Below are 24,399 nucleotides of genomic sequence, written 5' to 3'. Positions count from 1 at the left end.
GAGTTATGGCACGCATGGAGATGAAAAGGGTATGTATGGACTTATCTAACTCTGGGGGATACGGTGAATAAGCTAAAGTCCCAAAAAGTTGGCGTGTTCCTTTAAATAATTAATACAGAATAATTTCTGATTATTTATTGTAATAATTATAAAGCGTCTGATATAATAACAATGTAACATGAAGTGATTTTTATGCATTACTTTCATGCATAGAGGTTTTATGCTTGAACTGCCATAATAATAATAAAAAAAACGTTTCATTAAAATATTATAAATTGTACCAAAGACCAATTTTCAGATTTCATTATGCACTGCATAATTTAAGAATCACACTTGAATCAAATTGCTGTCAGAGCAAATATTCACACCTCATAATAATAAAAAATTCTAATTGATGACCTTTCCGCTTTCATTAAGCATTTCATATGATCCAGGGAATCTGCAGCTGTTAAATAATTTATGGCACCAACCTTAAGAATCCCAGCAGTCCCAATCTGTACTGAATCAGCACCACGACCACATCCTGATACGCTGACAGAACAGAGCCATCATACACTGACGCTGAACCAAAAGAAAGTCCTCCACCATGAATCCAAACCATGACCTAGAAAACACGTGGAAACATTCTCGACCCAATTTCTATGAGGACATTCAACATTCAATTCAGCTGTTGTTGAACTTACTGGCAACCTGGCGTCTTCTTCACCAGGTTTGACTGGAGTGTAAATGTTGAGATACAAGCAGTCCTCTGAGACTTCAGGAATCTCCACATCCATAGAGAGAAACTCCAGCTCAAGGACACTCGCTTGCCTGTCCTGAATGCACCTAAAGAATCCACGGTACATTAGATACTGGAAATGTCTAAACACATTTGAATTTAAATACTGTTGTGTGGCATCTCACATTGGTGGCTGTTTGGTTGCATCTCTCACTCCTTGCCATTTCTCTGCAGGCTGGGGCCGAGCCAGTCTCAGAGACCCCACTGGGGGCCTGGCAAATGGTACACCGAGATAGCTATTGATGATAGTTTCCTTGCCCTTCACAGTCAGGAAGGAACCTCTTAAAGATCCTAATTTTGTTTCCACTACAGGTCCTGTCAAGAAAACCAATAATAATATAATATAAAGATTTAATTTAGTTTGCATAAGGCAAAAAAAGATCCAATTCGACTCGCATTTAGCAAATAAATCATGGTTTTATGACAAAAAAAAAAAAAATTCTGAAATTGATAACTTGCCTTCATTCCACTCTTTTATTATCTGTGGAAGTTTTTGAGTCATGAAAGTAAAGTGTTGTCCTTTAATGTTTTTGCCAGGTTTCTGTTCCAGTCCAATGCCGAGATACTCAGCCTCAGCTCCATATTCAGGCCACTTTGTAAGACCCGGACCATTCGGAGACCTGAAAAAGGTTTTTTAAAATATAGTTTAAAATACTACTAAAATTCATAAATCTTTTAACAAAAGTTTGAATTTAATGACCCTAAAAATGTCATGTATTGTAACCATCAAGTAAAAAGTAATAGATTTTTCTTACAATTTAAATACATAATGTATTTTTCCTACAATTTAAATACATGCGAGTGTACAGATCTTGTACAAAATATTTTATATATTATCTAACATTAACGAAGGTTAATAAATGTAGTAAAAATGTATTGCTCATTGTGGCGAGTAGGGCGTGGTTGAGGTCTGCATGGGAGAGAGAGCCAGAGGACAAGCGGTGTGTAAGAAGTTTAATGTGCAAATTACAGAGAGAGAGAGATTGGGCACTTGTACAGGCTGGGAGACTGAATGATGGAGAATTATTGCTGGATTTATGCATTATTTGAACTGAGTTATTGAGAGCACAGTGAGTGCAACTTCTTTTATTTGTTACCTGTACAAAGTTGAATAAAATACGAGTCCCAGTCACGCCGACCTTGTCTGTGGGAACTCCATCTAGCCCCAGCCCCGCCCACTCACATGCCTTTAAACAAAATGGGTCCTCAAGACGATCCTGAGGCCTTCAAAGACCTGTTTGAGAGGTCCGCATAGGCATGTGGGTGGCCCCAAACGGACTGGCCGGTGCGCCTCATCCCACTGCTGTCCAGAGAGGCGCAGATGGCCGCCCAACATCTGCCAGTTCAGAACCTCCTGGTCTACCAAGATCTGAAACGCGGCATCCAACAACGGGTCGGCCTGAGTCCTGAACAACACAGCTTCAGATCGTTGGACCTCTGAGAAAGTGGCCGACCCTTCGTGATGGCGAAACAGCTCAGGGACACTTGCCGCAGATGGCTGATGGCCGAAGGAAGCGACGTCGAGGAAATCATCGACAAAGTGGTGCTGAAGCAGTTTGTTGCACGGCTGCCTAAGAAGACAGTGGGTTCACTTTATTGATCAGTGTCCAGCAATGGAGGTGAGGACACTGACACGGAGGACGGGGGCGGTCGTGGGGGAAGCTGAGCCAGGACCAATGGAAACTGAGCCAGGGGAACGGAGCGCTGTTGAGAGGAGAACCCTCATGGAATGCGATGATTTTCCCTTGGAACAGTCTCAAGATTAAAAGCTTAAAAATGCATTTGAGCAGGTCCGTTCCATCGACGGGCAGCTTCTCCAAAAACCTGACCACTCTTCTATCATTATTTTGCTATTTTAAAGGACAGGTTGTATTGAGTGACACTCAGACAAAGCAAGATACAACTCAGTTGTTAGTACCAAAAAGCCGCCGGGAAATGCTTTTCCAGGCGGCTCACTGTAACCCTATGGCCAGACATTTGGGGCAAGCAGCAACACTTAATCGTCTAATGACCCGATTTTTCTGGCCGGGCATTCATGAGATCACACGCAGGTGGTGCGCATCTTGTCATGAATGTCAGTTGGTGAACCCACCGGCCGCTCAAAAAGTGCCTTTGCACCCTCTTCCTCCAATGCAGATCCCCTTCGATCGAATTGGTATGGACCTTATCGGGCCATTAGAACAATCCGCACGTGAGCATCGCTTTGCATTAGTCCTAGTGGATTATGCAACACGATACCCAGTAGCGCTCGGCAGCATTTCCGCGAAAAGTGTAGCGGACGTGCTGTTTCATTTAATCTCCTGGGTGGGAATCCCGAAAGAGATTCTCACTGACCAAGGCACGGCATTTATGTCACGGACCCTCTGCAAACCTTACGTGTTATTGGGCATTAAATTGATTCACACCAGCGTCTATCACCCACAAACAGACGGCCTGGTGGAGCGATTTAATCGCACATTAAAAACCATGATTCGAAAGTTTGTTCATGAAGACGCCAAAAATGGGGATAAATGGCTGGAACCCCTCTTGTTCGCTGTGCGCGAGTTCCCCCAAGCCTCCACAGGGTTTTCCCCCTTTGAGCTTCTCTACGGATGTTCATCCCCATGGGGTGTTAGACGTGCTGAGAGAGACTTGGGAAGACGGACCTTCGGGTAGTAGAAATGAAATTCAGGATGTCCTGGACTTGAGAACAAAACTCCACACTTTGGGGCGGCTCTCTATGGAGAATTTGTTACAGGCCCAGAGCAAACAAAGCCGGCTATACAACAGGGGAACTAGACCAGGCGAATTTACACCGGGAGATAAAGTACTTGTATTGCTCCCTACTTTCAGTTCCAAATTAACAGTGTAATCACGACGCGTCACACAACGCGTTGGAGAACTCAATCATGAGGTAGTGTGAACGGACAGAAGTGGGGCACATCAAATTTACTATCTCAACTAAAACTTTTAAGCACCTTTTACTTAAAGGGATACTTCAGGATTTAGCATTGAGCTTTGTATTAGTAGAAAACCTGTAGTATTTTTTAATTACCGTGCTTTCCACCCTCATATCCCCCTGAGACGAGAGATTTATGTATTTTTTGTCTGGAAAAAATCCTCCGATGACGCAAAAATCGTCATTTTGCATCATCGGAGGATTTTTTTGGCCAGAGGCTAAAGACTACAGCCAGTAGTAGGGGCTGTCCGACATGTTTTCAACCTGCTCATAGAGGGTGGGATCTCACTCACAGAAAGTACACATAGTGTCAGCCATCTTTTTTTGGAAGCTAAGCTAGCAGACTCTTGTTCTGAGTAGTAGGAGAAAGCTGAGTAGTAGGGGTTACCATCCTCTTTGACATGTCCGGCCATCGAGATCGTCCAAAATGTCCGGGATTCGGCTTTTGCTTTCTGCAGTCGCCATTCATTGTTTACATGCACACCTTTTGTTTCAATCTAACTGAATTCATTCCGATTGGTGAATCTGAATGTAGTGTTTACATGAACGCTAAACAAGTGATCGGTTGATGTGCGTTTTAACATTTTCCCGCTCCTCCGTGAGAGATACGAGACCGGTGTGTCTCACAGGTGTCGCTCATCAGAAATCACGCCACCGGCCTCTCATCGTTCTCCCACGGCCCTCAGTCTCGTCCTGCTCGCCACAGTAAACATAATGAATGGCGACTGTAGAACGCAAAAGCCGAATCCCAGACATTTTGGGCAATCTCGAAATCCCGGGCAGACTCGTCACGGAGACTCACTAGTAGCCTAGACTCTTTGTTTAACTGCGCTCTCTTACCGGTAGGCGTGGCTTGGGAGTGGCCTCCTAGGGCAGCGAAGGAAGTGCATTCTGGGAGTTGTTGTCTTTCATCCACATAAGCCAAAAATACATTTTCTGGCTTTTCTCAGTCTAGAAAGCTCCAAATTCAAAAATAATTTCACATTTCTTCTACATAAATGACCCTTTTTAAATACACATTCATCTTTCCAGAGGTGAAGTATCCCTTTAAAAAATGGAGCGAGGCGGAGCCAGATCTCAGTTCAGAAGTGAGCAGTAAAAACAAATCTCTCGCTCTGACCCCGGAAGGAGATCACCTCTCGCCCTCGCAGCTCACTGATGTACCGAGGTTGCAAACAGAATTTGCAGATGTGTTCTCGCCCCTGTCTGGTCGAACAAACCTCATTCAGCACCCTATTGAGACCGAGCCGGGTGTGGAATCGTTTGCCTGAACACAAAAAAAGTGGTTCGGACAGAATTAGAGGTGATGCTGAATATGGGAGTAATAGAGGAATCCAACAGTGATTGGTGAGCCCGATAGTTTTAGTTTAGCATCGGTTACTCGGACGGCTCGGTCCGATTCTGTGTGGATTATGGCAAGGTGAATGCTGTGTCAAAATTCGATGCATTAATTTGTTAACATTAGTAAATGCATTGGTTAACTAACAATTGGAAATACTTATAAAGAATTTATTCATCTTATTTAATATTTCTACATTTACTAATGCATTTTTAACATTTTTAATGCATCAGTTAAGGAACTGTGAACTAACATGAACAAACAATGATCGATTGTTTTTTAATATCTAACATTAACAAAGGTTAATAAATGTAGTAAAAATATATTGCTTATAAATAATGTTAACTAATGCATTTACTGATGTTAACTAATGAAACGTACTGTAAACAGTTTTTTTTAACAAATGTCATGTTAAATTATCACAGTATTTATAGTATTAATTCATAAATATCATGTTTTTTCGGAAGCTGCATAACACGACTTTTTACAACCTTAACTGATTGATTTGAGGGGACGGCAGGGGTCTTCATTATGATATCACTTCCTGTTTTAAGTGTATGTTTCTGCATTATTGGTTGCACCACATGATTTAATTTAGCAGACATTAGATTTGTGTCAAATATTTATAACAATTGAACAAACTGCTTCAAAGGTTTTACCAAACTACTTGATAATGTTTTCAAGAATTTCATCCTTTAAAGAAAGCTTTTTATTGATATCCGTCTACCACCCTGACATTTTTGTCTTTATCACTCCAAAAATTTAACTGGTCTTGTCTGCTGAATCTTATTTCACCAAGTGCAACAACTTTGAGACAACTTTGTTGATCCTGGAACAACATTTCAATCAACCAATCAGATTTAAGGGCCAAGATTACAGTTTATGTCAAGTTTAGGCTTACAACCAGGGTTAGGTGCTTCTACATCAGTGTTATTCACCTTTCATTTCCCTCTTATTTTAGGGATAGGTTATAGGTAGGGTAAGCTTTAGGGGTTAGCGTTAGGACTAAACTTTCAGAAAGGAATGTTGTTCCGGTATCAAAAAAATATGTTGACCAAAGAACGCGTCTAGCTTGACAAAATCTCACTTACCCAGTGCGAGCAAAGTTCCCCCAGTAAGCCATGACAGTTCTACAAAGTTCATTTTCTTCTTCTGAGGGTTCATCTGAATTAAAATCGTGAAGAAAGACGTAAAATAGGAAAAACTAAGAGAGACACTGTATTGATTGTCACTACCTATAAAATCCTTACTTTGACAAATTTTGTGGTTAACGATATCAACAAGACTAAAGATTGAGATCTGAATTTATGGTCACATTTAATGTTTTTCAGCAAATTTTCAGTCGAAATCCAGTCATTTCAACAGTAATACACGTAATTGGAAATTTCGAGTGAGGCTGAAAGTTTTCCCTATGCATATTTCCCAACCTGTTAAAGCAAATTCACTGTGTTGACCAACAGAAAGCTGCTTGGTCTGAAAGCGATTTCTCTGTGAGCTGTGCTTCATACATCGCTACACTGCTGACAATATACAATGGACCATTTTTCTGTGGAATTTTGTGAAAGTTTGCTAATGTGACTGTACTTCTAAAACACTAGGGGCCCTATTTTAACGGTCTGAAACGCAAGTATCAAGCGCAAAACGCAAGTAACTTTGTGGGCGGGTCTTGGGCGCTGTTGCTATTATACCGGCAGGATAAATGACTCTTGCGCCCGACGCAAATCTAAAATGGGTTGGTCTGAAGTAGCTTCATTATTCATAGGTGTGGTTTGGGCATAACGTGAAATAATCCAATCAGAGCGTCATCTCACATTCCCTTTATGAGCAGGCGCGCTTGTTCTAAAGCGGATTCCTATTATAACGGCGGATTTGCTAGGCGCACACGAGGAGCGGTTCACAGCCGAGGAGACCGACGTTCTCGTCAGGGCCGTAAAACACAGAGAAGTGACGTCGGGGATGGAGAAACACACCCAAATTAGCTTCGGTTAAACAGGCGTATGATAATTTGGGTAAATGTATAAGCTAGATGTATGCTTTTATAATAAACTGTCTATCTATCTATCTATCTATCTATCTATCTATCTATCGTAATAATGTATGATTTGCAAAAATGAAAACTGCTGCTTCTGTGTAGATGAGAGAATCAAAGTGTATGCGCGTTGTGCACACGCTACATTGATTATGGCCAAGCATGCGCCCTTAAAATAGCATATGAATAACATGCGCAATGCGCCACTGACTTTAAACTAGGTTTTTTTGCGGTTAGTGGCGGAATTGTTTTCTAAACCTGCGAAATAGCATGAGGGAACGTTTGCGCCGGAACACGCCTCCTCTTTGCGCTGAACCGCCCCGGGGAGCGCAAGTGTATTTCTTAGTTAACCAACGTGCTTCTGTGGAGGGAAAAGTGCGCTGTGCGCGGGTGCAAAATAGGAATGATACATGCGTCGGTGTACAAAGTCAATTGCGCTGGGTGCAAGATAGGGCCCCATATCTATTTGTTACATTTCCTAATATTATTGGGGTTGTACCTTCCAGCTTTATAAGTCCATCTGCAAAGCAAAAACCAAAAACAAATGCAATTTCATCTGCATGGTCACTTCCAACAAAACTGGGTCTTTTCTTTTGAAGTGTACTGGGAGAATGTTGGAATTCATACACGTATACTGGTGCACCAGCATCTAGAAATAGACGAAATTGATAATTATCTTTGTGCATCACTCAAACAGCATTTAACACAGTCATACTTCTACAGGGCATTGAACAAACTCTCACCTCTGTGGAAATTCGCTACTTTGCGAGCTGGGATGTTGAACATAAAGTCTCCGAACATCTCTCGAAAACCATCTCGGATTTTGATCCTGTCAGTGGATGTGCCCAGATACTCATTTAAAACAAGCTCAAGAATTGACTGATCTTGAAGCTAAAGGGGATAAAAATAGACCAGAAATATTATACAAAGGTATGTCTAAAAGGTAAATATACAGAAATTGAATAATCAAACACTGCGCAGTCTTCACTTCATACATTATAAATTCAATATAGATTGATCCTTATTAAAACTACGAATGTTATTCAGTCAAGAGGATTGAGTCATTTTCTCTTTGATTTACATCAATGACACAGACAGCAGCAGGTTTATTAGGCAGCTGTCACTTTAAGACCAGACGCATATGAGGCGGATCTGACACACATCCTATTTTCTCACAGCAAGGATATTCGACAAAACAAAAATTTTGACATAATTTTGTGTGTGTGGTTTTTTTTTAATTCAAGCTCAAAAAGAACTCAATGGGGCACTGAAGTGCTGTCTGTTTCAGCATTCTGTTTGCACATTTCAGGTGTTTGTTCACAGAGAGCTACATCTTTTATAATGATTATTATTATTATTATTATTATTTATTTATTATTATTGACTAAACTGTATTATTGACCTAACTTATTAACTTCAAATCTCAGGGGATACTTTAAGTAAATATATTAGGAGAAAGAGGTGCAGTCAACAAAAAAGTTGGGGAATGTTTTCATCAGTAGATATGCAATGTTGAGAAAACAAGTGAAATGATTTATGTAAATCCAGTGATCAAATGCTGTATGGGTCTCAGTTTTCAGTGGTAGGCTCATGACTATTGGCTGGTCTGTGTGTGTAATTCCACAAACCTGGAAGACCTTCTGAACATAAGCAGTAGGCGTTTTTATAAAGGAAAATTTAAAAGTAAAAAAAGAAGTAGTAGGGAGAATCAATGAATTACGAATAATTTAATGCCACTGTGAGAATACCATGTAATCATGTAATAATAAAAAAAAGTAACTAGTCTCATTACGAGTGTTTTAAAGGTGCTCTAAGTAACTTTTTAACCCTAACTAAACAGCTTCGGAGTCAGTGGAATGGTTATATTACTTATTTCGGGTTGAATGGTGGTGGTTTCGCACCCACCTGGTGCCCGAGAGCGGAAAAAACTCACTTGCAACTTTGGGCCGGCAAGCCGCCGGCCTCGCCGTCAGGAAGTATCGCGTGATATCAGGTCTCGCGATGTAACGAATTGCTTGACGGCACTGTACACGTACACGCCCCCATTCAAGCACCGGTGTGGTGAATTATCCAGATTTAGATCAGGCATACTACTGGCATACTAATGGGGTCCTACGCCCGGACTCAACACACCGAGTAACCGTATTATTCACCACACCGGCTAGCTATAAGCAAAGGGCAACGATAGATTGAGTTATGGCTGAGCCTGTAAAAAAGAAGCAGAAAGCTAGGAAATCTTTGTCGGAGGACCAACGAAAGAGGAAACGGGAGACTGACCGAGCAAGAAGTCAGACTCAAGTAAATATCGGACCGGCTTTTTCAGAATGGGGAGAACTGAGAGAAACAGAAGCCTGCAAAACGGATGCTGACCTGGCCTTCTTGCTGTTGCACTTGCAAGTATCTTTGGAATAAACTGTGTTTAATATTTAAATTTCAAGTAATTGTGACCTCATGATGTTTGCTATTGTATGTAAAGGTTTTTATTATGATCGCTGTCTGTTACGGGCTTACTAGTACGCTAGATACTATAACTTTGATGTTAGCATTGTCATTAGCAAACACGTTTGATTTCTGTAGTTGTTTGGCCGTTCCTCTGTTGGTTTTATTTGTGTAACTTACACTTTTATTTTATGTCACTAAGTCAACGCGTCTGATAATAGGCAATAAACATGTTGCACATATCATGATCGAGCTAGAAAAAACGTTCTGATGTTTTCTTAGACAAGCAAAGGTAAACCGTCATTCTACCAGATGAACTTATAGACCTTGCTAATATAACTTTAGACAAATATTAGCCTCCGATATATATATATTTTTTATGCTCATGCCCTTTCTCCCAAAAACAAACAAACACGAAAGCAGTAGTTCGCCTTGTTCATATCGTTCGTTCCCGGTAAAAATACTAGTATGCATGACAACACAATAAAATAAAAAAATCGCCATCAGTTGGAAAGAAAATATTGGGGGGCAACAGTTCGTTTTTACGACAGAATGTTTGAAAGCATTTACTACCAGACACTAGGGGGAGCTTCGTAGAGAAAAAACACTCAGGCTTGCCTGGTGTCCCTTTAAAGGTGCTCTAAGCGATGTTGGGTGAAGTCACTTCTTGTTGACGTTCAAAGTATTGTCAAACAGAGGCTAGCTCGACCCTCCCTCCTCCTCATCCCGTCCACTCCCCCTCCCCCTCCCTTCCATGCTTCCTGAAACAGTAATGAACTATTTAGAAAAACCAAACTGGATTAACCCACCTGTCCAGCAAAAACAGAGACACCTGAATTTCGGACTGGAAGCCCTTCTGCCGGCGGAGTTCTCGCCACCTTTTGAACGCTTTTCCGAACCCTAATTCGGGACTTTGCGCGTTCCTTCACCTTTTCCCTCTTCTTTGTTTTTTGAATATAAATTTTTAACGTTAGTCGTTGTCTAGGAAATCTCTCCTCTAGCTAACTTTCCTCTTCATGCTTCTCTTTCCTCCACTCCCGACACCCCCCTTCATGTGCACGCGCACTAACCCCCCACCCCCAAATCATTCTTGTCGGTGACCTGCTGGAACACAGTTTGTTATGTTTCGTGGTCCAGGCTGCGCCAGTTTGTTTTTCTTGCTGTTTGCGGAGCGTGGGCTGTCTACAGAGATTGCGTTTTTTTACAGTGTGTTCAGGGGACAGGAAGCTAGCGGATAGTGAGGAGATGTTTGCTGTATGTGACAAAAAATGTTTTGGCCTAAAAAACGTGTGACATCGCTTAGAGCACCTTTAAAATGTAATGCAATCTAATTACAAGTACTTTTTTGGAATCCGTTTATGTAGATGCAAGGCAGTGTATTGTGTTGTCCACAAGATGTCTGTTGTGTTAGGACAAATTCAAGTGCCTTTAGCGCTGTTTAGCCTCTTGATGTATCGTAGTGTTGATACGTGATGAGTAGTGCGTCATCTTTTGTCCAGTTCATGTTATCAACTCTATAAGCCATGTAAATGGTAGTGGAAAAAGCAATGTAAAATATATTTGTTGTTATCACACTAAAGTTCAGTTTATTGACATATTTTGTGTTTTAAACTGCTAAAGACCTAAATGCAGAGTAATATAGAGAGTTAAAATGTTTTGTTTTTCCTTTTAAATGTGATTAATGCATGGTGGCTAATGCAAAGCTATGTATGATAATATAAGCAGCACGAGCTTGCTGTTGAATTGCATGTGCATTGAAATGTTAAAACTTAAAGGTGGAATCAGTAGTTTTTGAAATATGCTGTTTGGATGTTAGTCGGTCCGACACCAAAAGCAAACGTGTAGCCAATCAGCATTAGGGGGCGTTTGACAGTGGAGGAGAAAGAACGAGCAAGAGGGACATAATACAAAAGAGAAAAGCTCAGAAGAAATCACTGGAAAATGAAGGGTTATGTCTGGGCAAGAGTTTTAGGACCCATGTTAATATTAGAAAAGCTTTCCAGCGCTGGAGAGAGCTAATGCGGGAAGGCCTGAAAACAGACGTGGAGGTTGCTTTGATTCCCTCCACACGTGAGTAACACTGGGTTTGAGTGTCATTGTGTGTCTGGAGCTGCTGTGCTGTAAACAACCAATTCTTGTTTGTAATTACTATTGTGTACTGTACATACATTTTTTGTGTTTCCTTGTCATTCGTTCATCATCTGTGCTTTATTTTTCATGAAGCGTTATTCTGTTGTGCTTCTGTATAAAAAGACATCCACTTTCGGATTACGTGCATAACAGAGGCCAGTTAGTGAAAGTCACGCTGACAACTGCTAGTGAATGCAGTGTTTAGTGTCATTGTTAGTGCACTCTCACTCGCATGCAGGGGGATCAGGGATCGAGATCGACTCGGAGCAGGGCTGTGTTAGGATTGGAGTGTGAGTTTTGTTCTTGGAGGCGGAGCAATGAAGAAGGGGTGTGTTTGTTTGGGTTGATTTCAAATATCAACATTGGCCAACTGCATATTTCAAAAACTACTGATCCCACCTTTAAGTTGAGTTCATGTTATCAATTCTATAGATGCCGTGCTGTGGAACAAACGGTCAAGCCATGATCCCGAACCCATCTGTGTCTGTGTCCCTGCTCTTTACCACCACCCACGAACAAACACAACACAACGCAGAGTAGCAGCGGCGGTGCTAGAGACCAGTAAGCGCGCAGAGAGAAAGAGGGTTACATCTTTGGTGCCGTGACCCGGATGGGAGTGAGGTCTAGGGGGGTGAGTGTGACGGAGGCCAGCTAGTAGTCGCTGTGCAAATAGGCTGCAGTGTTAAGCCTCCTGAGGCCCGCGCAGAGCAGGGCGAGTAGGACCCGGGTGAAGGGGTTACATAAACATGTAATCAGTTACTCCCCAGCACTGTATATATATTATGTACAACTGAAGATATAAGTAATATACTCTTACATCTTGATTCAACATCTTCAAAAATGGCACAATCTGCTCTAAGTCCATCCCATCTGTCCATCCTGGAGGTGAAAAGAACTATGGAAAAACAGTTGGTAAATATTAACGTAATGTAAAAAAGTTCTAATTTTGAAAAAATAAATAAAAATCTCATGTTTGTATTTTTACACATTTAAAAGTGAAAAGGTCTGTCTTTACATTAGGCAGTATATATCCACACTCATCATTAGTGATTCCGGTGATCAGAGGCACTTTATTAAACTGGAGGGATTGAAGAAGATCTGCTGCAGGTTTTGGAAGGAAATGGCCATCCGTTGCCACTCCAAAACGAAGCATTGGATGCTCCTGTTTCAAAAGACAACACACCGTTTAGTGCATAGGTGGACTGTTTGCATAAATTTATGAGTGTTCACAGAGGTTCAATTAGAAAGACTAGTATTTGGACAGACAGACCTTAGCAATTGTCAAGATGTCTTCTTCTGTCAGCTGCATCACACAGTCAACAATCGTCTTTGTGCTGGAAATATCACAGCCAGATATATTTCCAACAGCCTAGAGAGAAACAAGTGATATTTACATTACATTTATTTCATTTTTACTACAGAAGGTTCTAAATGAATTTGTTTAGAAATTGAACAGGTGTAACTGACCTGAGCTAATGCAAGAGGGTTGGGACTCATTATAGCATCCATTGCTGCTGTACCACTCTCTGCGATAGCATGATGAAAGAGGTTTGCAGATAATGGTGAAAGAACCTATGAAAAAATGGGTCAGTGACACTTTCACATTTTGTCTTATTTTTGGTTTCGTTTTCATATTGGACTTTTAGTCTGCTTCTCCTTTTTCGTATGTTCCCGCTCATTATTAGTTACCATGGTTTCTGATTAGTTCTCACATCTATTTGATATTGAGTTTGCAATCTTGTGTGTATTATACCCTCAGTTTCAGTTATTCATTGTCTGGTGTTGTTTGAGTTTAAGTACACACTGTTACTTTGAAACTGTCTTTTGTGTTGTTTAATTAAAGTTACTCTTCAAACGGATACCTTTCTCTTTGTCATCCTTTGTGGACCAGATTGTGACAGAACACCAGACCAACTGGTGGAAAGGAAAGGACTATGGATCAAGCAGCAAAGTTTATCGCCCTTGCCCGAAAATGAGTACCAAAAGTGAGTAAAAACTATTCTACTCACTTTTGTCAGCTCACCCAGTGCTCTCAGTTTGATGATGTGACTCGAAAATCCCTTTACTGGATTGGAGCTAATTATTATTCCCCATTGGGCCTACCAGATATGACCAGAGGAACCTGGAAGAGAAGCCATCCTCAGGTCTCTCAGATACAGAGCCCACGTCCTCCGGGTGTAAGTGCCGGTCTTCCACCACTGATCCCAGGCAGTCCCAAGTCTGTTTCACCCCCCAGCTCAAAGTATGCATCGCCGCTGATGATGCGCCCACCTATCCTCCCTCTCCTGCCTCCTCTGCTGAAGCCAGTCAGTCCTTTGGCCACGCCTCTGCTGGCTCCCTCTAGTCCCTCGTATCCTCCTCGGTTGACTCTACCCTGCAATTTAGATCCACCTAGGGATTTCTGGTCACCATCTCTGCTGTGGCAATTGGATTCCCTGGCTGCGCCTCATGCAGCTGAGCCCTTTGCTCCACCTTGGCTCCTCGCTAGGGATGCACCGATATATTCACCAATAAATCTCAATCCATTTTTTTATTTAATTTTTGAGAGCCTGATTACAAAAACAAAAGTCTCACCCTTAAAATCAGATAATGTGATAAATCAGATTTACAATATATGCACAAAATAAACATAATATTACAACTTACTTACTGAAGGAAATAATCCATTATTTATCAGCTTTAAGATATCAAAAAAAAATTCTTATCAGACCGATAACGATAATATTAAAAATGTCATAACATATATCAGCCAATACCGATATAGTGGCCAATATATCATGCATCCCTACTCCTCACCCCCTCGGCTCCCTATTCCCTTCGGATCCAGCTTAGTCAGATGTTGCTCTGCCTGCGCCACAGACTTCTGGGGTCATCAGCTGTGCTTCATCCCTCCACCCCTCCGGCTCCACTTTGGTCCTTGGTTTCACCAGCTCTGCCTCAGTCCACCGGCACCCTGGCTCCACCTCGGTGTGGTTCCACCCTAGCCTCTTGAACCTAAGGTGTCGTCTGGTCTCACCATCTTCTTGGCTGCGCCTGGGCCTCCAGTTCTCCGGTGTCCACCATTGGCTGTTGGACCGCTAACTCCACCCAGGGTCCTCCCACCATAGATTCCATCATGGGGTTCTTCAGTCTCGTCTGCCCTGCTGTGGTAGTTTTCTGCTCCTCCATGGGGGTCGTCAGTCCTGCTGCAGTGGTCTTCTGCTCTGCCATGGAAGTCCTCTGCTCCTCAACTCTCCTGAACTTTTATTTTGTAATTTTTTTAAATGAAATATGTTTCATTTACGGCGCCAGGAGTCACTTTCGGAGGGGGGAGTACTGTCACGTTTTGCCTTTGTTTCGGTTTCATTTTGCCTTTGACTTTAAGTTTGCTTCTCTTCGTTCCTATGTTCCCGCTCATAAGTTACCATGACTTTGACAGACATGATGCTAATTTTTTTGTATGAAAAATGCTTGAATTTTTTTTTTTCATTTTAGAATTAGATTACTTTATGCCCTGGGATACTTTATGCCTCTACGATAGAGTCCAGACCTTCTGCCGTCAGTCTGAAGGTCTGGCTACGCGAAACTACATTCTGCCAAACACCCCCAGCTAAGCTTGAGGGAGGGCATCCTATAAAAGTTAAAGTTTGAGTGTAATTAAATTAAAACTTAAAATTATATCTTCAAAGTAGCCAATATTACAGAAAAATATTTTTTTTAATTATAAATCCTTACATGTAAAGACACACTGACTCCTCCAGCAGACTCTCCACAGATGGTCACTAATTCAGGGTTGCCCCCAAAGCTGTGGATGTTGTCTTGGACCCATTGAAGTGCAGCTACCTGGTCCAGAAGACCATAGTTTCCTGGTGCATGTTCATCTCCTGTGCTAAAGGGCAGAATATGGTCATACAACTCCATCAGAGACCTTAGACATCAATTCCACTGAATCAATTACACTAATCAGAGATTCTAAAGTATCACAAACATGAACTAATAGGACTTTATGGCCATTCAAACAGTTTTGTGAATGCATAACAAGGCCTTGTGAATGCAAACCAAACCTAAACCTTAATAATGCTCGATATGTCATCTTTTATTATTACTCCAAAACCTGGACAGGTAAAACAAGAAAAAGTGCGGCAATATTACAAGGCTCATTACTGTGACCAAATGGTTGTATCTTTGGAAAAAAAATTCCTGCTGGTGCAACAAAATTTTGTTATGGCGCATTTCCACTGCATGGTACGGTACGGCTCGGTTCGGTACGGCACGCTTTGGCGCTTTTCCACTGCATGGTACGGTACGGCTCGGTTCGGTACGGCTCACTTATGCCGCATTTCCACTGCATGGTACGGTACGGTACGGTACGGTTCGCTTCGGCTCGCTTTAAATGGTACCACCTCTGTTGAGGTTCCAAGCGTACCGTACCGATACTAAAATGTGACGTGAAAACACTGCAGATCACTGATTGGTCAGACAGAATCGTCACTACCAGCGTCATTGTATTTGCAACACGAGACACTAAACCCGCTAGATTTAAATAGCCAGACAACAGCCAACGCGGTAGCACCTGTTTTTAGAGTATTTACTTGAAAAAAGAAGTAAAAAAAACTTCAAAAAAGAAATGGCTGAATCGTGGTTCCTCTCGTTGGTTGCCGAGGATGGGGCATAGCCTCACGGACATCCCTGCCCTCCTCCTCTACAGCCTGTGCCAGTCCCAGCACAGGCTCTGCTGCTGAAGGTGGATCCCATACACTCTCATAGGCCTCTCCATGACTCTCACAAAGGTTATGTAGAGCACAGCATGTCAGCACCATAGATTTCACAAGGTCGACCGCACAGTCATTTCTTCCTTTTAATCTACCAAAAGCATTTTCAACCACTACACGTGCTCTGGAGATTTGCATGTTGTAGACCTGCTGTTCCGCTGTTAGCCGTCCAGTGTCAATGAATGGTTTTAATAGCCAGTTCTGCAAGGGATAGGCAGAGTCTCCAAGGATGTAGTAGCCAACATTCACCCCAGCAATGTTTTTGGTGCTAGCTGGTATGTGGTTTCCACGGCTTGCCACCTCCCACAGTGTGTACAGTCTCAAAACCCGAGCATCATGCAGGCTTCCAGGCAGTCCTGTGAAAACATTCCAGAAAAGTCCCTTTCCATCCACAACACCTTGAAGGATGATGGAGTGCCAGTCTTTACGGTTGAAATAGTCACAGTGATAGTCTTGTGGTGCTATTATGGGTATGTGTGATCCATCAATAGCACCAATACACTGTGGGAGTCCCCATCTGTTCTCAACGTAGGCAGCCATTTCTTTAAACCATTTCTTTAAGCCATTTCTTCATTTCTCTCCTGATCTGGAAAACGAATTTGTTCTGGTACCAACAACGTCTCTGCTGCAGCACAGAACTCCTGAACACACCGACACACAATTGAAATGCTTGCTCCAAAAAGATGTCCAACACTTCTGTACTCAGAGCCGGTTGCAAGCTTCCACAGTGCAATGGCTACTCTCTTCTTTAGAGGTACACACACGCGGAAGTTTGTGTCCCGTCTCTCCATCGCAGGACGCAGTTTGTTGCACAAGTGAATAAACGTTTCTTCCGACATTCTAAAGTTCTCCAACCACTGCGTGTTTGTAAACCCAGGAACAGTCACATCCCACCACTCAGAAGCTCTGTTAAATGTCCAAACAGATGGTCTGTGGCGGCGACTTTGCGAAATATGATACATCTGAAATACACAGAGTACACATTTTAATACATAAAATTGGCAGCTAAATTCATTATATGCTTTGTGACGATATAGCGATTGAGACCCTAAACAAGATTAGCTTACCCTCATGCGCCGTCGGGCAAACCGAGTGATGTCGTCATCTTCGCTTCGTTGTAAGAGTTCCCAGACTCTTTTGGTTTTTTTTGCAGTAATTTGTTTTGCTGCCATCAGCCTCATTTTAAACACATTTCTCCGTCTTGAAGTTAAAAACATCCACATGCCGAGAATCAAGAACACCATCCCCTCGATAGGCTCCATTGTTCCTGTGTTGTGCGTTTGAAATGTGTCGCGTTTAGGATGATGTCATGACAGTAGAGGTGGCAACTATAACGATCAGTCCCACCCACTTTGAAGCGGTACTAACTGCAGTGGAAAAGCAACCGAGCTAAAGTGAACCGAACCGTGCCGTACCGAGTCGAGTCGTACCACGCAGTGGAAATGCGAAGCGAGCCGAACCATTCTGCGCCGAGTCGAACCGTACCGAGCCGAACCAAGCCGTACCATGCAGTGGAAAAGCGCCATTAGAAGTCGCACTGGTGCCGCCACCATGCTGGCCAACTGATAAGAGCTGCCATTTCTGTTGAGTAACATCAGACGACAAACGAAACGAAAGTGAAACAAAAGAGTGCTACTCATTTGAGCTACGCTACGCGGACTGTTTATCCGCTTGGGCCAATAATAGACAATAATGTTCAGGCGAGCTCAGAACAGGTACTTGCGGGGCCGATCTCGATCACGCAACACCGTTGTTACACAGCGCTGGGAGATCCAGTAAGAAAGTGTTTGAATTCACAGCAGAATTAATAACAAAGCTGCAAGATATAGTGTGAAGCATTCAAATTCAGTGCAGAATTCTGTTTGTAACGGAGTTCAGATGTTACGGGAAGAAGGAGGCGGGAACCGGCGAACATTTAAAGACTTTTAATGACAAAAATAAAACAAATACAAAACGAAAGTAAAAGCCAGCAGCCCCTCACGGACGACTGCTGGCCACACAAAACAGAAACAAAACATCATCTAAAACACAGGCCTGTTCCTCTCTCGCTCTTCACTGTCTTCGCTCCTCCTTTATGCTTCCGCTCCTCCGTGAGAGATGCGAGACCGGTGCGTCGCGCACGTGTCGCTCATTATCAATCACGTCACCGGCCTCGCGCCGTCCTCCCACGGCCCTCGACCTCGTCGTGCTCGCCACACTGTTAAAAACCATATCCAATCAAACAGCGCTGACGTGTAAACCAAGAGAAACATCGTGTCATGAAAAAGTTATAGAAGGCTTTTCAATCCACAAATCACCAACATTCACCATGGATTTAATGTAGTAATGCTAACTGTACCATGGTATTGTGGCAGAAATAGTCTATTTTTTTTTGTTTTTACATTAATTATCTCAGGGTTCGTTCAACCTTTTGAAATTCAAGCACTTTTCAATGGCTTTTCAGTGCTTCAGTGCTGTGCGCTTGTTGGTGAGACTCCATACTGAGAAAAGAGAGGGGAGAGCTTGCTTTTTTCCCAGTTGACCCAAAGCCCCAGATGGCTGAGGTGCCTGAGCACCAGATCCCTGTGTTTGCATAACAGTGAGCAGCAGTGTGGAGCACTGGGGCCTAACCTGAGAAGCACAGAGTCCTGAAGTAGAGGCAGTGAGTGTGGTGTGAAACTGACCTGGCTCCGTGGGTCTTGTGAGGGACTGGCTAGGGAGGTGTGAGGAAGCAGTAAATAACCAGTCTTTGAAATGCGAACTCCCTGACTGTGGCGAAGGAAGAGGTAGCTGGGAGTGCGGAAGCGGAGCGTCGCTAACTGCCAGCGCACACCCAATATGGCCCAGAGGCTGAAGAAACTGCTCTTTTATTGAGAAAGTGGGTCCTCTGAGGGAAGGAGTGGTGCATTCACCACCTCCCGGTTCAGAGAAGCTCCCTCCACCTCTGGGACACCCATCTCAGGGTCGCTAAGATGGATACTTTGAGGGTTTAGCACACCTTCCTGCGGGGGGCTCGACTGGGCGGACAGGATGACTCCGGTCGCGCTGGAGCTGGTGTACCACCAAGGTGGACATCATTTGGCAGAGGGCCCGCGCCGTGACTTCCGTCACCCGGAGGGCAAGGTCAGTCGCTGTGCACAGTTCCTGCATCAACCCCAGCTCAGAACTACCCTTTTGCAGCTCTTTGAGAGCCTGTCTAGTAGCACTGTAAGCCTTAGCATCGGCACGGACAATTCCGCCAGGTGGCAGCACTTTTGTGGGCATAAATGCTCCGCAACTGCACGTTCCACCTGTGGAATGTCCATGTAACACTTGGCAGCCACGCCATCGACGGTAGTGAGAGTGGAGGAGGCAACAGAGCGGCTTCGGGCAGTAAAAGGTGCCTTCCACGACTTCTGAACCTCCTTGTGCACTTCTGGAAAAAAAGGCACTGGGGCAGAACGTGTCTGTGAACCGCGCACCACACCCAGGAACAAATCATTCAACCACAAGCGCTCGTGGCAAGGTGGAGGGTTCCACTCAAGCCCGATGCCCGTGGCGGCCCGGGCAAGTATGGCCGTCAACTCTGAATCCGATTTAGTGTGAGCGACCACCCCAGAGGGGGGCAGCTCAGCTTCATCATCCTCTCCAGAGGTCAATAGCCCACTCTCCGATGCAGCGATTGAAGGTGCCCCACGAGAGGGACCCGCAGCATCTCACGGCAGCTCAATGGAAAATGGCATGCTAGGGATTGAGAGGTCCGTGGGGTCTGGCCCGGCGGAAGAGCTCCCACTGTAGCCCTCAGGTCTCCCAAAGTGTTAACCAGACCCACGGCTCTGCTATGAGAAGCAGTGGCGGGCTGGTTAACTGCAGAGGGGACTAAGTGCCTCCATGAAGAAGGAGAGTTGCAACCACAATGCCAACATGGACATGCTTCCACAGTGAAATCCTGCACCATTCACAAACATTCGCATTTGCATGCTCTTGGCCCAGAGATGTGAGACAGCAATCATGGTTGTCAGTTGAAGCCTGGAAATGACCGCATCCAAAAACACATGGACCGTGCTTGCTCTTTTAGGAAATCTGCTCTGACACGCCAAAGCGCTGAGGGGTGGCACTTCTCTGTGCACAACTCTCAGGATGTGAATCACTGCTGGATGTGCCCTCACATCAGCAAGAGAGATCTCCACATCATGGTACTCTTTTTAAAGGAATTAAAATAGCAGTTTAGGAGGAATCTCCAAAGGAAAGCTCTTTTAAAGCAATTCAATTGCTGTTTTCTGCCACAGGAATCCACTCTTTCAGAAGGATGACTGTAATGAGCAATCTGTGTCACAACCGCTTGAAGCAAAGTATGAATGAGAAGTGCATGCTGGCCGTATTTATACCTGTATGACCAGGTAGGAGTGGCTCGGCATGCAAATCTCGTTGGCCATTGTCCATTGGCTTGTTTAGTTACAAATACAAGGTGATTGGGCTCCCAGGCGACACCCCAATACATCAGTATCTACGTAATATTGAACGTGACTGACTGAATGGGAACTGCACTTATTAATGCAAAACAATAGTAATTTTATGATTAAATTATGATTATCTCATACTCAAAAATCCTATTTTTATCCTAGTTGTGTTATATAGACAAACTATACTGTATGACCTTTCTATCATTGGTCCTAAGGTCCTAAAATGTACATCCAGCCTGTTACGTTATAATCCATTATAATGTACAAAACAAGCTTCCTGGCAACAAGACGAGTAGTCATTTTCAATACAGTAGCTGAGTGGACGCAAGATGGCACCAGTCAGGGTTATTATACAGGCGTTGTTATTGACAATAGTCATTATCAGAAAATATCAAACCTCGGAATGTTTCCAGCTGTATTAAAGCTGCAGTCTGCAGTTTTTCCTCTTTGTCGCCATCTCTGTTCGAAATCTGCAATTGCAGTTATTAGCGGAATTATCAACTTTACGTGCGTTGTGCCTCGGCATGGCACAGCGCGGATGAATCCAATGTTTTGAGGAGAATGTGCGGCTGTCAATCACCGCGCTGGTGGTGTGGATACCCTCATTCAGAATCACAGATTCTACTTTTTGGAAGTATGACCAACATAAGAATTTTCACCAGAAAATGTAATCCGAACAAGTAAGTAACATCCACTTTTGTTCTGACCAACTAAGGGGAAAAAGCATTGCAGTAAATCGGGCCGATTAAATCTAACGATCGCTTATCATATCACGTCAAATGTGCAAATTATACTTTGTTCTCAAATTGTTAATGTTAACAACATCAGCATTGCGTGACTACATTTAATGCCCTTCCGATATGTATCCTTGTTTTCGCATGGGCCCAGTCTCTTTTTTTCTCTGAAGTCCGAAGTCTTTCGCGTTTTACAACGGGTGAATCTCCAGTTGTCACTGATTATCGTTTGAACCTTTCTGGATCCGCTATCAAATTGATAAGTTTAATTATATCAAGTGCTGCGAGAGAAAAGGCTATAAATCTCCACCTCCATCCTCACACTCATAGCCTACTAGCTGAGACACCTTCTTTATGTGTACAGATGTGACGTAATGACGCAAAGACATGCTCGAATTTCCCGCGGAAATCCACCAGTACCACTGGAATTAAAAATATTATTACAAGCTTACCGCTTTGAATCGAGCTAAGGCAAGCAGATAGTTTTGAACACTGGCTGGTTATGTACTTGCTCAAAACAATTTTTTTCATATTTTAACAGACTGGCAATTCAAAGAAACCATGCAGCTACACTACAGTGTAATAGATAGCTGTGTGAGTTAATGTAACTAACCTTTGTGAATGCGATGTCTAATAAATTGTTATGTTGTCATTCTGCTGTCTTTAATGTTTTCTACACATTCTGACATGGTAATAAATCAAAATGTGAGAAAATATGGCACGATGGCTCCCGTCATATTTCATGGGACATGAGTTTATGCGGGCATATGTAATCGAATTCTATGATAAGTGTCCGATCTACCACATCACGTATAAAATATATAGGCCTACGTGAAACCTATATTTTAAAACCATTCAAAATAAAACACAAATCTCCTCCAAAGAGGAGAGTAGAACATGAGATCTAAATAGCAGGAAGATCAGGGCAAAAGGGGGAACAGGTGTGAGATGATGATCGAGGGCACGAACGCTGATTGAGACAGTGGACAGGTGTGCAAGAGTGCACGTGAAGGAGAAGGAAATCAAGCAGAGGAATCAAACTTGACTCCTGACAGTTGCTAGCATGTTTTAGATTTAAAAGAAACTTTTAGTTTTGATTTACCTGAAAAATCCAAGTAGACCAAGCCTGTATTGAATCAGGACCACAACTACATCTTGATAGGCAGCCAAAACATGTCCATCAATTATGGAAGCAGAGGCCATCGACAAACCTCCACCATGGATCATAACCATAACCTTTTGCAACATTAAAAAACAATATTAAAATGCATAAACATATATGCATGACAAAGCAACACGCTCAACCAAATCATTTTTTATCATATCCAACTTACAGGCAACTTGTCATTAGCTCCAGGTTTAGAAGGTGTGTAGACGTTGAGGTAAAGACAGTCCTCTGCTGAATCAGGAACCTCTATATTCATGGATAAATTGCCCACCAAGTTTTCAATCATCTGCTTATCCTGCAGACACCTGGGACAGACACAGAGTAACACAAGTCTCACCACTTGATCTCCAGTGTAAAATCTAGGACCTGAAGCAAATGCATTGATCTACAGGTGGATTAGCTTTGATTTATTCTCACATGAGCGGCTGTTTTGTAGCATCTCTCACTCCGACCCATTTCTTTGCAGGTTGCGGTGGAGCGAGTCTCAATGAACCCACGGGTGGCTTGGCAAACGGAATGCCCAGGTAAGAATGGACAACTGTGTCCTTTCCCTTTGCTTTCATGTGTGATCCTTTCAGGGACCCATATTTGGTTTGCAGGACAGGTCCTGTGTAATTTATTAAAAAAAGAGAGAGAAAATAAAGTTTTTTTTTCTTTTTTTCTTAATTGCCTAAATTATCCCTCTTCACTTTGGAATATTAATGTATCCCTAATTATATTTTCTAATTATAAGTTGGTGGCCTGAATTTCCTCATACTTTGTAATAATGTTACAAAGATTCCAGTCAAACCTTCTAATTTCTATAAACAGGTGCTCTTCGCTTGGTCCCTAATATACAAACACAACTTTTCTCCGCACAGATATTACTTATGGAAAATAAAGATATTCTCTACAAGAATAAATCACTTTTCTTTGACAGCTGGTTGAAAAATTACCTTTTTTTAGTTGAACAGCTTTTTAACTCACTTTTTAACTCACTCTGACTTTATAACTATTTAGATTTTTTTTTTTTTTTTTTTTTTACAGAAATATAAAATTCCTATAACTGCTAATGAATATGCTATTGTTTTCAATGCTATTCCCTCTGGAGTGTCTTTTCTGTTGCAGGGTTCTACATTTCCATGGCCATGTATTTACTCTTTGAACCTAACTGACACAAAGATCGGAAATATATGCTTTTCTAGAGCAACAAAAAAATATATAATTATAAAACCAGAGCTCCATACTATGGAATTACTTTTGTGCCAATAATAATGAACATACCTTTTCAAGAAACTAATGAAAATATAAATTGAAACTAAATAAAATACCTTTGAAACTGAAAAAGAATAAATCGCAGGCAAATTTTTTAACTTTGTTTTTAATACACTGCATGTTACTAACTGTTTTCTCATCTTTCTTTCGCTGATCTGAACTTAGAAATGTGCTTCCAGAATTTTCATTTATGCTTCTGTTTTCGTTCGCCATTCTGGCACATAGCTCCCGTGGGGGCGGGGCTAGCAGCAGTGTGTTCTCATTGGCTACTGAGTTTTTGATTGACAGCTTCTTGACCTGGAAGTGAAGACGTCAGTGTTGTGTTTACATGTGTGGATGTGAACGTCTGTAAGCGCAATTATCCATTTCATTTAAGTGATAATAAGTTAAGTTTGTTTTTTAATTTTATCTGTATTTA

General features: G+C 42.5%; 1 protein-coding gene across 1 annotated transcript in view; it reads right to left on the bottom strand.

Moving 5' to 3' along the window:
• Positions 1-24,399, bottom strand: part of LOC311070314 (uncharacterized protein) — a 61,214-nt gene that overhangs the window by 28,346 nt on the left and 8,469 nt on the right. Inside the window, exons 2-16 of the mRNA XM_084094094.1 lie at positions 23,145-23,334; positions 22,894-23,032; positions 22,662-22,795; positions 15,368-15,521; positions 13,121-13,225; positions 12,924-13,022; positions 12,669-12,815; positions 12,471-12,548; positions 7,828-7,975; positions 7,584-7,733; positions 6,147-6,219; positions 1,238-1,398; positions 904-1,093; positions 684-825; positions 471-604 (exon numbers count right to left, since the gene is read on the bottom strand). Of these exons, the coding sequence (XP_083950220.1) occupies positions 471-604; positions 684-825; positions 904-1,093; positions 1,238-1,398; positions 6,147-6,219; positions 7,584-7,733; positions 7,828-7,975; positions 12,471-12,548; positions 12,669-12,815; positions 12,924-13,022; positions 13,121-13,225; positions 15,368-15,521; positions 22,662-22,795; positions 22,894-23,032; positions 23,145-23,334 (2,044 nt within the window). The remainder of the gene's footprint in view (positions 1-470; positions 605-683; positions 826-903; positions 1,094-1,237; positions 1,399-6,146; positions 6,220-7,583; positions 7,734-7,827; positions 7,976-12,470; positions 12,549-12,668; positions 12,816-12,923; positions 13,023-13,120; positions 13,226-15,367; positions 15,522-22,661; positions 22,796-22,893; positions 23,033-23,144; positions 23,335-24,399) is intronic.

Source organism: Abramis brama (genome assembly GCF_963993115.1).
Source record: "Abramis brama genome assembly, chromosome: 20".
NCBI classification, from domain to species: Eukaryota; Metazoa; Chordata; class Actinopteri; order Cypriniformes; family Leuciscidae; genus Abramis; species Abramis brama.
Note: the sequence above shows the minus strand (reverse complement) of the source record. Positions and strands in the feature narration are given on the sequence as shown.